This window comes from Emys orbicularis, chromosome 7, assembly GCF_028017835.1.
Source record: "Emys orbicularis isolate rEmyOrb1 chromosome 7, rEmyOrb1.hap1, whole genome shotgun sequence".
Lineage (NCBI taxonomy): Eukaryota > Metazoa > Chordata > Testudines > Emydidae > Emys > Emys orbicularis.
This window is the reverse complement of record NC_088689.1, coordinates 23,634,509-23,648,784: the sequence shown is the minus strand read 5'-3', so window position 1 is coordinate 23,648,784 and position 14,276 is coordinate 23,634,509. Positions and strand designations below refer to the sequence as shown.

General features: G+C 40.2%; 1 protein-coding gene across 2 annotated transcripts in view; it reads right to left on the bottom strand.

Moving 5' to 3' along the window:
• The window catches only part of DOCK1 (dedicator of cytokinesis 1), a 558,093-nt gene that overhangs the window by 38,724 nt on the left and 505,093 nt on the right, over positions 1-14,276 (bottom strand). For both annotated transcript variants that reach the window (XM_065408426.1, XM_065408427.1), the window contains 2 exons: positions 6,626-6,763; positions 693-838 (listed from right to left, as the gene is read on the bottom strand). In XM_065408426.1, the coding sequence (XP_065264498.1) occupies positions 693-838; positions 6,626-6,763 (284 nt within the window). The remainder of the gene's footprint in view (positions 1-692; positions 839-6,625; positions 6,764-14,276) is intronic.

The following is a 14,276-nucleotide window of genomic DNA, read 5'->3' as shown; positions in this document are numbered from 1 at the left end:
ATAATGCAAATATTTGTAATAAAAATAATATAAAGTGAGCAGTGTACACTTTGTGTTCTGTGTTGTAACTGAACACATTGATGTAATTGAAATCAATATATTTGAAAATGTAGAAAAACATCCAAAATGTTTAATAAATTTCAATTGGTATTCTATTGTTTAACTGTGCAATTTAAACTGCAATTAAACGCGATTTAATTTTTTTATTTGCGATTTAATTTTTTGAGTTAATTGTGTGAGTTAACTGCGATCAATCGACAGCCCTAATAAAAATCAAATAGTGTATCTTGAAATCGGCATTGAGAAAAACAAGGTTCTTTTAAGAAATGATAGTATTTGTTAAAAAACGATGCTTTCTTCTCAGTAGTAGTCTATTTTAGAGAGACGTAAGTATCACTGCTGAAAGAATTTTCTAAAATGCCAAATTTCTAGTAAGACCCATGTCTCCCCACATGCATACCCGAAAATGCTTTCAGTATAGAAACAATTTGCTCAAAAGAAATGTACTTGAGTTTTAGTTGCTCATATTGATAACTTTATAAAACAAAGAATTAAGATAACACATGCACTATACTATACATTTGTAATTAAAGAGATTTTTAGGTGTTGACGGCTTCTCACAACCCAGTAAGGATTTGCATGCTGAATCTTTCTCCACAATTACAAGCTCTTAATTGTTATACCTTACTTACCCATCAGAGCCAGGTCTGGAAGGGGTACTGTCCGATGAGACAGATGATACTGATGCAACAGATAAAGGTCTTGAAGATGAAGGCATTGTGAATGATCTAACCATAGACCGTGGCCGACTGCCTCGTCTATCATCCAAACTTGAGGGCTACAACAAAGAAAAATATGATCTTATTCCTTTTAGAACACAACCTGAAATTTGTGAGTCATTATCATGTAATGCTGAATGGTTAAAAGCATCTTTTCCTCTTAGAATTCTATGCTATTTCAGTTACAAATAATCGATAATCACACAGATACTGTTACTAGATATATTTAAGGAGAAAAAGCAAACAGTTAGGCCCTGATTCAGGAAAGTACTTAAGCATATGCTTAATTTTAAACACAGGTATGGCTCTGCAAGGCAGGGGGACTATAACTCCTCCTCACCCACTGCACTTCCCATTCTTCTGGCCAGGTAAGGGGAAAGGCCCTGAACCAGGAAGTGGCTGGGCTGTGGTTGGAAGCAGTGGCCGCAGGGAAGCCAGGAGCTGAGGTCAGCTGAAGCAGTGGCCACATGAAACAGGAAGCTGGAGAGAAGTTGACAACAGGAACAATATGGAGCGCCACCTGTGGAAGAGGCTGTGACTCCCAGACATTATACCTGGGTGCAGGCTTGTGTGGGATTTATGGGGGAGCAGCAGTGGTTGGCAGGGAGCTATTGCAGAGGGGCCCCAATGATAAACACTAACTGAGCCTGGCTTGGAAACCTGCAAGGTCCTATTTGCTTTGAGCAGAGACTGGACTGGTGAGGGCACCTCAGGCACTAGTAGGGCTGAAGAGCCCCAATTCTCAATTGGACTGCCCCCTAGGGACTGAAACATTTACCATTATTGCACACTTTGCACTGTAACTATTAAGTCTCTCTTCCTAGGGTATTTGCAATCTTTCCCTTTCCTGCCAGTTCCACAAAAAATAACCTTTCCCTTAGCCATATGTCTGAATGGTTACTGGGACTCACCAGGGCTACCAGCACCTACAACGCCTAGCTGTTGAAGCACCTACAGTTTCCTCCGACTTGGGGTGCACGTGCATGCTACTGGTACCCTAGTGTACTCCAGGACTGAATAACAGCAATAATGAGCCAAAGTTTTAAACAACCACAAATATGGTATTGCTGTTAACAGAACCACTTTCACAGAGTGACATCTAGGTTGAGAAGGAAATATTTAAACGTTGTTTTTTATGCAGATGCTCTTTTATAGTTCTGAATATTTATACAAGCTTTGTTAGTCATTAATAACTGATATATGCATAAAATAATTGAACTCTTCAGACAAAAATAAGAATCTCCTGCTGTTTAGTCACAGGTAGCTTTTCCACGCTGTCAACTACTGCTAAGTTGGCATTGTACAAGAAAGACAGAAGTGATAAAATTCCATCAATTCTTAGTAGTGGATCAGAGTGACACTGGCGAGATAACACCAACTGGGTCTGACTTTCCAGTCGTCTCTTTGACAGTGTTAATGTATATGACTGAAGCAAGTGACACATAAGTATAGTTAATGGCAATATCTCGTTTCTTCTTGGGAATAAATTACTATTTAGAGGCACAGTGCATCAAACATATCAAGCAGGGATTTAAGGACCATAAAGGGAAAAACATTTACAAGGACACTATCAAGGCAGGTAAGCTTCAGATAGGATTTCTCTCTTCTCTAAATATGTCATTACCTTAAAAATATCACCACTATAGAAGGATCTGAAAATGAGTTTCTGAAGTCAGGGCTGTCAGTCAAATTCATTAGCCCATTCTGCTCCACTGGTGCACTGGCTCTCCTGCCACTCATCTCACAGACTCCCAGAGTAGGATGTTTAGTCGGGGCAGAGAGTTGGTGTGGCTAGCGTGTGCTGTATTCTTGCTATCTTCAGCTGGCATCTGTTCTCTTGGGGACTGTTGGCACCTGGCCCAGGATGCTCTAAGCTACACTGGCACTGATCAAAGAATCAGAGAGCTATAACCAGATCCCTGTTAACCCACTCTACTGTGCCCAGTGGAAATCTGGCACAGCAAAGATTCTGACTTAGTGTGTTTAAAATAAACAATCTAAACACCTGTGTGATCCCCAGTAATAACAGAAATTCAGGGCCAGATCCTGATCCCAGTTACACAAGTGTCAATCTGGAGTAGCACCATCACTGGACATACAGTGCTGTACATCCATTGTAACTGCAATCAGAATTTGGTGCACTGAATCTTGGATATAATATGTTTAGATTACACATTCCATGAATTATAGTTTGTCTTTTTCATACAAGGGACATAATGTCAGGCTGTTCTTTCTAGGAATCACCCTAGAATTAACCTTTAACAGACTTCTTTGCAAAAATTTTCTATTAGTGTTTCAATTGCTATTCACTAAGGACTAGACAGTGGCTAGCTCTTTCACGGGTGTGCACTGTGCAGTGGGGTGGGATTAATGAAACACATCTTGTGCTGCCTCTGGTAAGGGCTACCCAAAATCTCAGACCTGTTGGGAGCTCCTGTCTGATTAATCCTACCTTAAAGGTCCATAAAAAGTTCAAAAATGGCATAGCGGGAGCCCTGTTTATTCTGTGATTCTGCAGTTCTGGAATTCACCCAATACTGCAGAATCATGCTCCAAATTCAGAATTTTCATTTTTAAATAATTATGGCTCTAGCCCTTATGGTTGCAGAGATAACCTTCAAAACGTGAACCAAATGTAAACCACTGCAGTGACTTCTGTCTAAGTATGCAGACTGCCTGATACAATAACTCACATGAACTGCCCCCAATCATCCCAACTGGGGTGTGTAGCGGGGCGGCTGCCCCACTCCATGAGAAAAAGGGCTGGAACAGTCAGCAAAGGCCTGTGGAGAGCCAATCAGGGCAAAGAAAGAGGCAGCCAATCAGGGCCAGGCTGGGCCCTATATAAAGGCTGCCTAGCAAAGGAGAGGGCAGTCTCTCTCTGACTAGCAAGGGAGAAGGACTGGCTCCTGAGGTAAGGAGGTAACACTTTGGACAGAGCAGTGCTGGGCCGGCTCAGGGTTAGCAGAGAGAGGGCTTCCGCCTGTGACCTGCCAGGCTGCAGCCCCTGACTAGAAGGCCCAAGAAGGTGCAAGGGGCCAAAGGGGAAGTGGCCCAGGGAAGATAGTCGGACAAGGGGCGAGAAGGAGGGCAGAGAGAGGCTGCCACTAGAGGGTCCCTGGGTTGGGACCCAGAGTAGTGGGTGGGCCTGGGTCCCCCCCTTGCACTGCACCTGGCTGCGGAGGAGTGTGGCCGATACAGACTGCAGCTTGCCCTGAGGTGAGGGGCTAGACTTTGGGTTGTGGTTGGCCACTGAGGCAGGTGCAAGCCGAAGGACTGCCATTACCCCCGGAAGGGGAGAGAACTGAGTGGGGCACAGCCGGAGGGCTGTGTCCAGAAGAGGATGCCGCAAACCAGGGAGCAATGCAGGTCCCAGACAGCACAGCAGAGCAGGCAATGGGTGGGACACCACCTGCTGAGGGAGCTGCACAGCTAGGACTGAGCTAATTCCCAGAGCAACCAGCAGGAGGCGCCAGCAGTGGTGAGTCTGCGCCATCACAGGGTCACTGTGGAATCTGGCATTTTTCCAAGCTCCACAGACGTCAACATTTCACCATGAAATTTGCCATTCTGCTGCAGCCAGGCATTCAATATTTTGTTTTGTCTCCTTGCCCTGCTGGGACCCGTCTGCTGCTGTGTCTTGCTCATCAGCTTTCCTTCTAATGGGGAGTTAGCTGGATTACCATGCATGCTTCCTACAGTATGCCACAGAACTAGGCAGGAAGCCAGAATTGGAGTACAGATTGCAGCCAGGCAGCTTGGGAACCAGGAGCATACACTGGCAAGCTGGACTGCCTGCAGAACAATGTAGTAGTTAATGTTTCTTCAGCTGGCGATTTTCTTTATTTGTAATGGTCTTGTTGATAGGAAATGCACTTGTGCAACATTACAAATATATTTGTTTTTTTGTGGGGGATTTTCTGAAAGTTTCAATTATTAGTGTACATTTTCTCTTGCTTGAAATTATTCTGTACAATTTCTGGGAAAATATTTACTCTCTTAAGCAATTTCTGATATTTGCTTTCTTGGAGACAAATCATATTTTGCTACAAGGTCACATCTTATCAAATTGTTAAGTAGATTCTCCCTTAATTTCATTTTTCATGAGCTATTTCTGTGATTACTACAGCTTGAAATCTAGTTAGCCATTTGGGACCAAGATGAACAATGCAGGTCAACATAAAGAAGTAGACAAAATCTGAGTTTATTCACTCACTGGTATAGATTCACTTATATTTCTGATAAACACTGAATACATTCATGTATTTATTTTGGGGTGTTTTTTTTTAACAGTAACAAGGGGGAAAGAGTGTACAGTGGATGTAAGTTTCATATGAGTCTTTCTTTTTCATTACAAATCTAACCAAGACCTACAACAAGGTTAAAGAATACTTATAACAGTGATGGAGGTTTTGATTCTGAGCCTGTCAATGCTACTAATATACAAGGCATAAGAGTTGGAACAGAAGCCTTCAACATACTTTCAGAACACAAATCCCAGCACAATCAGACCTAAGGTTAACTCTAACTCTTTACTTGTATGTTACTGAATTTTTAAAATGTATTTATAAAACATGTGCCTGCTTTGCATAATCTCCAAGTGCACTTATGGCTTTCAAAATACATTCTCAATTAAGAACCTACGTGCAGGCTACAAGAGCCAGCACTTGAAACACTCCCCGCACTAAGCAGCAACACTCAGTCTTAAAACAAAACCTCTCTACTAACTAACCCGCCTTTAATCAACAAGGTTCAAAGGGTAAGGGGACTTTCAAAATTTCTGGCTGCATCTTGAAGCTGAGGCAGAAGGGTGGCCAAAAATGATTTGTTCATGTTGGGAGAGTGCAAATTACAGTACTGAGGACCATCCACAGAGAACAATCTACCTCCCCTGGTCTCCTGAACTACAGTTTGGAGTTATAGTAGCAGGAGATTTACAAGTAAGGTCAAGGATGCAGTTTGTACTTAAGAGCAGCAAGTCACTGCTGAGAATCTGCAGATACAGGACCCTGACTTATTGAAAAAAAAAACATTTAAAACAGACTTAGAACTAGCTTTGGAAGTGAGAGTCTAGCTTTGGAAGTGATGATACTCTGTGATATTCCTTGATATGAACCTCTGACTTCAAAGAACGAATGCTCCAAAGATGTCAGAACCTCCTAGAGATTGTAACCTATGTAAAAGATCCTTAAAACCTGAACACTTTGAGGCACTATCTTGACTTCCAATGGACAGAAACTGGTATTTTGGGGTAAGTCTTTTATGCTGTGGAGTCATGTTGATAAGGGTTTTTGAATGTTTTTTAGGACATTTGGTCACTTCTCCTAAGCACTGACAATTTAAGTGAAGTCTTTAACTGGGCCCCATGCGCTAAGCTACAATTGCTAGTCCAGAGATAAATTAACCAAGTAGACCTATTCATCTAGCATAGTTACAGACAAAGATACCTGTTGAAGCCACTGATATATAACTATGCTTCAGAAGACAACCTTCTGGATAGGCATAGAGTACAGGACAAAAATCTAGAAACCAGAAAGATATTATATTCTAATCTCAGGAGAGATACTCATTTGATGTGCAACACAAGGCAAGTCACTATACTTTTGTGCGGCTACCCACGTGGAACATTTTAGGGACGTTAAGAGAAATAAACCTCTGTCTAAAAATAAGTTTAAATCCACGAGTACCACAACACCAAAACAAAATGAAAAACCACACACTCCCTTAAGATTCTTAATCACCCTCTATTAAAACTGTTTTTTCTATATATTTAATCACTGAAATGTGAATTACAGCAATTCTAAAAACAGATTCTTTTTTAAATGTCAGGTTTGGAGACAACTTACAATTATTCTGATACCGTATTGCTTTTCCACTTTTTCTTTAAGCTGCTTAAAACAGGCCTCCATTCTCTCATGAAATGGCCTTAGTGCTTCAGTTACTTTCTCTCCATGAATTCGGATACCTTCTGCCAGGAATGGAATCTAAAGAAGACAATTAGATGACAATGAATTTTCTGGTCTTCTCTCATGAAAGGGAGTAGAGCAAGGGGGGCTCTACCTACACCGTAAGGCTTCTAAGAGGAATATGAGATTTTTATGGAATACTAATAGCAACTAAAGCAGAACATGGTGATTTTTTTGTACTATATATGATTTCATTTTCACTCTGCGTTGCGCATAGTCATTTAAAATTAATGTATGCATAATTCTGCCCAGCAATTATAAGGTACAGCTAAATTTATCAGGTTGAAGAAATACCCCTTTACTTATGTTTAAAAAACCCTCAAACATACTGCACTTTAAATTTGACTCAAAAGCTAGACCAGTGATACTCAGACCTCAGTGGTTCAGGAGCCAAATTAGCGATCAACATTACCCAAAAGAGCCACAGTAGTGTGAATTCATTGTTTCATTTACTATAGTACTATATATTCATATTTAAACAGTATGACAGGGGAAATATTTAGTTTATATATATATATATAATTCTCACAGCAAAATGACTGACCAAGTATTATTTTATCATCTACAATTGGTTAATAACATATTAAAAGCATCCTGATTGGTTAATAAGTAAATCAGTGTTTTAATATCATGTGCTGCAAAGAGCTGCAGGAGACACATTAAAGAGCCACTTGCGAGCCTGACTCTGAGTTTCGCTGAGCTAGACTATTAATATCAGCCCCACCAGATTTCATGGGAATAAACAGCAGAGAAAAACAATCTTCATATCTATTTCTGTTTAACACATGCTATTTATGAAACCCTGTGTTATCATGAAAAAATATCTTAGATATTGTACACAACATATTTAAGAAAACATACAGCTCTACATACCAAAATTGACAATATTTTTTATCATAAATTGGTTTTCAATGATTTTTAGTAGAGAGTGAGGTGGGGGGAGGAGGGAGAATAAATTAATTCTCTTTTATAACTGAAAATAATAATTTATCTGCAAGGCTGCTGTCACAAAATATCCGTGCCAACACAAGGTTATATAATTAGTTCATAGTGTGGAGGTGTAGCTGACCTTTTAAAATGTTTTAAGAGAGACATTTTCATTCCCACAGCAACATAAAAGAATCTGATAGTAGTTCTATCTCATGTTTAAGAAAAATATTTCCTTTTCCAGATCAGCTCCAACCTACACAGTTCTCTGGTTCTGAGTCAGATATTCTTTGCAGCAATCAAGCTAAGAGGTTTCCCCTTAATAATTCATAATTAAACTGTAATACTGATTAAAAACAGATTTTTCTAATATGATGGATCAGCAATCTAAATGAGCAGACTTATTAGTAAGGAGGATAAGAAGTACACAATTAAATTACATGTGAACAAATTTAAGAAATCTTATCAAGATGAATCCATGAATAAAATGCATTTTGTGCCATTTAACAGCACACAGCTGTTGCTTCTCTTGGCACTCTTAAAAAACACACACAATGTTTCTACTCTATCCACTTTTATTTATAATCCATATGAATTTGTACTCAGTAGCAAAAAATTAAACTTTCAAATGGTCTTGTTCCTAATTTTCTGTCTACAATAAATGAATCTCAGTTTCCATAGGGCCAAGTAAAGAGTGCATTGGCTCATTTGTTTTTCCTCACTATAAGGGAATGGGAAGACTTGGGCAACATATCTTAAAATGTATACATTTTTGCAGCAGGGCTATGTTTGCAGTGCATATGTTGGTGGGGGAAGAGTTACAACAAGGGTCTATTTCATTGATGTGTTTTGAAGGATTGTCAAGGAGCATCTAAAGGAAGAGATGGGCGCTCCTTTTTTTTTTTAAATAGATGTACAAATAAAACAATAAATGAGATAAATTTATGAGAGCTCTGCATCAGCTTGACCAATCCTGAGAACAATTAGGCTGGCAGAAAAGGGGATATACAGTGCCTCTGCAGCAGCTCTGCAGACAGGGAGAGAGGAAGAGACCTTTGGCACCAACAGGACCATCCTCTTGTGCTGACAGCTCCAATTTGGAGAAACCAGCCCGAATTGCTGTTTGGAGTATGTGGCTTCTTTACAGCTGACTTGCCCCCAGCCAGAGAGAACCTCAGAGATCTGCTCCCAACCCCACAAAATTGAGGAAGCTCAGCAGGACCTCCCTGGTGCCATCCCCAGGGGCCTGGAAGAACAGAGTTTGTTCCTTCTTCCTTTGGGAATTGAGCAGGATCAGCTGCAACTCCTGAGGGGCAGCATCCTATTTCCCTACCTACATCCGTTTCCATGACTGCAGAGTCAAGCTGAGCACATAAATTTAGCTGGCTCTGTGCAGCAGAATTCAATAGGGCTAAACGCTCCCCTGTTATGACAGAGGTGTTAATGAAATGTATTATGAATTCTTGATATAAATGTGTGATATGAAGCTCTGCACAGAAAGTTAAACAGAGGCCTGGCCCAAGGGACCTCAATAGGACTGGCTATAGCAACAGCAACTGGATGGTCATTAAGAAGACTGTATGGGTTAAGCATTCTCTTTAGTTATGACGGAGACTAGCAGATGAGCAGGCTCCAGTGGACCATGGATATAGTCAAACCTGTGTGAAGTTCCTTGATGTTCAAGAGCAGCTGAACAAGGAAGATTAGTGGCCAAGCCTGTCTGAACTAGTCCAGGTTAGTTTTGAGAACATGAGCACCATGCACCCAGAGCTTAATGACATTGGATTAAAGGGTTTGCTAAGCAAAATTCTCAGGGCACAGACAGAGGAGAAGACCAGATATGCTTGAGAGCAAGGAAACAAGGAAGACAGAGCTGTTTCTTAGATGAACAGGGCTGAATTTAAGAACTTGATGGTGTTTTAATTTGGGTTTCTGAAAGTGGAATTGCTTTGTGCAGTTTTGACCACCTCTTTTCACTTGTGTACATTTTGTCTTCAATTTCTCTTCCAAGAGAAACTGACCTACTACAGTGCCCCAAATCCTAATGCTGCAAGGACCATCTTTTCTCCCTCGCCCAAAAGGAGACAGGTAAGTCTGGTTAGCAGTGGTGTAGAATTTTGATAAGGAATGTGTGTGTGTGTGTGTGTGTGTGTGTGTGTGTGTATAAGGCAACGGGGCAGGGGTTAATTGAATGTTATGTTGTTGCTAAGTTATTTGACCTTGGAGTAATGATCGGTTTATTTATTGGCATATTTTAAAAGATTGTGAAGGGTGCCAGAGCTTTAGATAAGTGGTCTTATTGTAATGTAATAAATGAGAAAATAAATGCATACCTGAACATTAAAGATAGGGTAGGGGGAAGAAACAAAAACAAACACACAAAAAACCCATAATGTATCCATATATTATTTATGCCATAATATATTTTTCCTTATCCTCTATTTTTAAAAGTTTATCATGGCTCTAGCTGCCATTACTTCTCAATACCATGATGGACTACAGATAGGGGTTCTGGGTTTTGGTATAAACAAAAAGCTACCAGTAAAATCACACCAATTCTATTTTTTAAAATAATTGCGCACCTATGAAATGGAAAATTTTACATGAAAGGGATTATTTTTTAACTTTTCATGTTGTATGCTGTAATTCACTTTCACTGGTATGGGAAGGGTACCGAAATAATTCTTTGTGCTCCGTGGTAGTCTTGGTGTGCTCTAAGTATAATGGCTAGAAGTTGAGTGACTATTGCACTGAGATGAACTTCATTACTGTCATGTGCTGATGAAACAGCCTATTTCAGATCTAAATGATACTGTCAAATAAAACTACAGGATCTGATTTTTCTAGGAAGTGAAAAGGCACAAAATTAGACAAAAATAAACACCTAAAATGAATACAATAGATTTAAAAACTAGAATATAGGCAGTTGAGCAGCGCAATCATTTCCCATGAGAGAAATACCATGACATTTCATAGGATTTTCATGAATTTAAAACAATGTTCAAACACCCGAAGTTTGGATGTTTTTGAATTTTGTTGTGACTGTTTTACACGGTACTAATTTAGTGTAGTAGCTTGAAGTACACATTAACAGAAGGCCCCAGACTACATGGAAGCACTGAAAAATGAAGTTCTCATCCACAATTTAAGTAAAGCATAGGATGCAACACTGAATTTTCCCACACATTGCTCCATTTCTCTGTACTTCCACCTTGTTCTGTAGGGGTCTCTCCAGAGAGTAGTGCCAATCTGCATGCCAAATTTGAGACTGAGCCTAGAAAAGTGGTCACCAACCTGTAGATCATGATCAACTGGTTGTCCTGGAGACTCTCCCAGTTGATCACGATCTCCGGCCACTAAAAGTCTGGTGGTGTAGCGGGGAGTGGGGCAGGGGTCTCCGTGCGCTGCTCCTGCCTGCAAGCACCACCCCCGCAGCTCCCATTGGCTGGGAACAGGGAACTGCGGCCAATGGGAGCTGCAGGGGTGGTGCCTGCAGAGAGAGGCAGCGCATGGAGCCACGTGCCCCCCCCCGGGGCTGCAGGGGCGCGTTGGCCCCTTCCGGGAGTGGCATGGGTTTGGGGAAGGCAGGGAGCCTGCCTTAGCCCTGCTGCGTCACCACTAGGGAGCCACCCAAGGTAAGTACCACCCAGCGGGAGCCCGCACCCCAACCCTGAGCCCCCTCCCAGAGCCAGCACCCCATAACCCCTCTTATACCCCGAACCCTCTCCTGCACCCCAACCCCATGCCCCAGCCCTGACCCCCCTCCCACAGCCAGCACCCCATACTCCCTCCTGCACCCCAACCCTCTGCCCCAGGCTCAGCCCGGAGCCCCCTCCTACACTCCGAACCCCTTGGCCCCAACCTAGAGCCCGAACCCCAACCCCCTGCCCCAGCCCGGTGAATGTGAGTGAGGGTGGGGAGACCGAGAGACGGAGGGAGGGGGGATGGGGCCTCGGGGAAAGGGCGGGGTAGATCCTGGGTTGCACTTAAATTCAAAAAGTGATCTTGTGTGTAAATAGGTTGGAGACCACTGGCCTAGAAGGTGCCCAGGAATGAGGTCTTAATCTTTGGCCTCTCTCTCAACAAAGATTACCCTTCAACTAAAGCGTATCAATTAAAGATTATTACCAATTACTTGTTTCCAGTGGTGCCCATGCATACAAGTTACTGCATAAGACAATCATCTTACTGCCAATACTTATATTTTAAAATAAGAATATACAATAAAAAAACCATTCTATTCCAAATACACGTTTTATTTTTCACTTTCCAAATAGAAGGCGCTAGCCCTACCCTGAAGAGGTTGTTTTCCAAAAGACAAATGAGACAAAGGGAAGGTGAAGGGGTGCAACAATACAAACAAAATAGTCACGGAGGTAATTGTCAACATTCAATATCATAATGTTTTATTAACACAATGATCTATATTGAGATATCAAATCTCTGAGCACCTATAATATGCTCAGTTGAGATACAGAAACCTATTTATTAGGAACTGGACCGAGACTGCCAACTTACTGTGTTTCATATTGGCCAACAGATACCAACTGCTGAGCTGGAGATGAAGTCAAAACAGTGATTTAATGGATAAAGGCTCTATACTGTATCTCTCTCCAGTCCCCTGAGCCATCTTGTTCCTTATGTGAAATACAGTTTAAAAGTTTTCTTTAACCTGCCACCTTTTCTATGAAGTTATGCTATTTGAAAAAGTTTTCAGAAATGTTTTAGGAATCATAAACACTCTAATTTTATATCAGGTAGTTTCAAAATTATTCCTTTTGCTTTTCGATTTTTATCACTTACTGGTGACAGTTTCAGAAAAATATTTGTTTGTATTAATCTCTTGTCTTTAAATTGCTTAGCTTCTATCACACTTGGAACTAAACTAGTGACAAGGAAGTTGTGTGTATTTTTAAACATGTTGACAAAACAAAATTTACAGATTTTAAATAATGCATTTTCCAGTGTTTATTCTTGTATCCGTGTTGCCAGCAGGATGATTGTCTTTTGGGGTAAAGTGTGTTCATGAGCACCAATACAATTCATTTTTAATAGGGTCATTGGGGTAATGACAGTGCTGACATGAAGTTACTCTCTTGGGATAAATTATTTTCCTCTCTAGAATCTGAAGTCCCTAAAATCCAATCTGCTGTAAAACCTTACAGGGGAACAACAACAACAAAAATCAATAGAACTTTTGCAGACCAAACTAGTGTTTGTTCTGCAATAGTTTTATGGCCTTCCAAGGATTTTTGTGTATTATATCTTTGGTTTCTACTACATCTAAAATTGAATCCTCTAGAAATTTAAATTATTCCATTTATAATAAAGACAGAATTGAATATAAAACACTATAATATACTTTTTTCAGGGTAAAAACATTTCTAGTCACATCTGTGGATTTTTATCATAAAATTATTCTGAGGCCAATGAAAAAATATCAGAGTATAGCCTTACAATACAGCTAGAATGTGGTTTCCTGTTTTTCCCAAAATGTATTCTTTGGAAGACATAAATGCAGATCTTCACAGAGGAAGGATGGTTCTATGTTTAAGGCACGGGACTTGGAGATCTGGGTTCTGTTTCTGGTTCACTACAAATATCTGTGATACCTCTTAAGTTATTTAAAGTATGTTTCTTCTGTGAACAGTGATTGTAAAAAAGGCATTGTAGAGTTCCACCATATATACATACATATCATAATATATAATGTATCGTCTGTGTGTGTATATATAGTAATACGTATATTATGTAATTGTAATATATATATATAGCTACACACACACACACACACAATTGTAGTGTGTGTGTATGTGTATGTGTGTGTGTGTGTAAGGTGTGCTGGGAATGAGGCAAAGGCTTTGCAGAAACTCTTGCCTCCTATGCATTTTGTGTATACATGACTTTAATTGACTGTCATACACAGTATACACTACTACAAGATGGTACATATGCACATCTGTGGTTGTGGAAAAAAATAGTTATATATATTATTTGGAGAAACAATAAGTGATCATGTAAACAGACAACATTATAAAGCATTTGCATAAGGGGACAGACTTATGGTTGAACATGTAACCTAGGCATTTAAATTCTGAGTTCTTAAACTGTAAGGCCTTAATACTCTTAACTTAGTTTTTATTGTAATTCTTTATTAATTTAGCATATAATAATAAAATAATAGGTATATCTCCATATATTATCTCCTAGAACTGGAAGGGACCCCGAAATGTCATCGAGTCCAGCTCCCTGCCTTCACTAGCAGAACCAAGTACTGATTTTTGCCCCAGATCCCTAAGTGGCCCCCTCAAGGATTGAACTCATAACCCTGGGTTTAGCAGGCCAATGCTCAAACCACTGAGCTATATTGGAAAAAATTACAACTAAATTTACAACAGAATTGGCCAACACAATCATAAGATATTGAGTCATTTGAAAGTGAGAGTGTATTTGTATCCCTAAACTGGTAACAGGAGAGACTATGTAATAAAAAAATGGGTTAATAATGTTAGTCACTTATGGGATTATCAAATGACAAACTATGTCAGATTTGAAAAGATGAACTTTAGCTCATGTTCCAAGACAGTCTAAATGCCACGGAAAT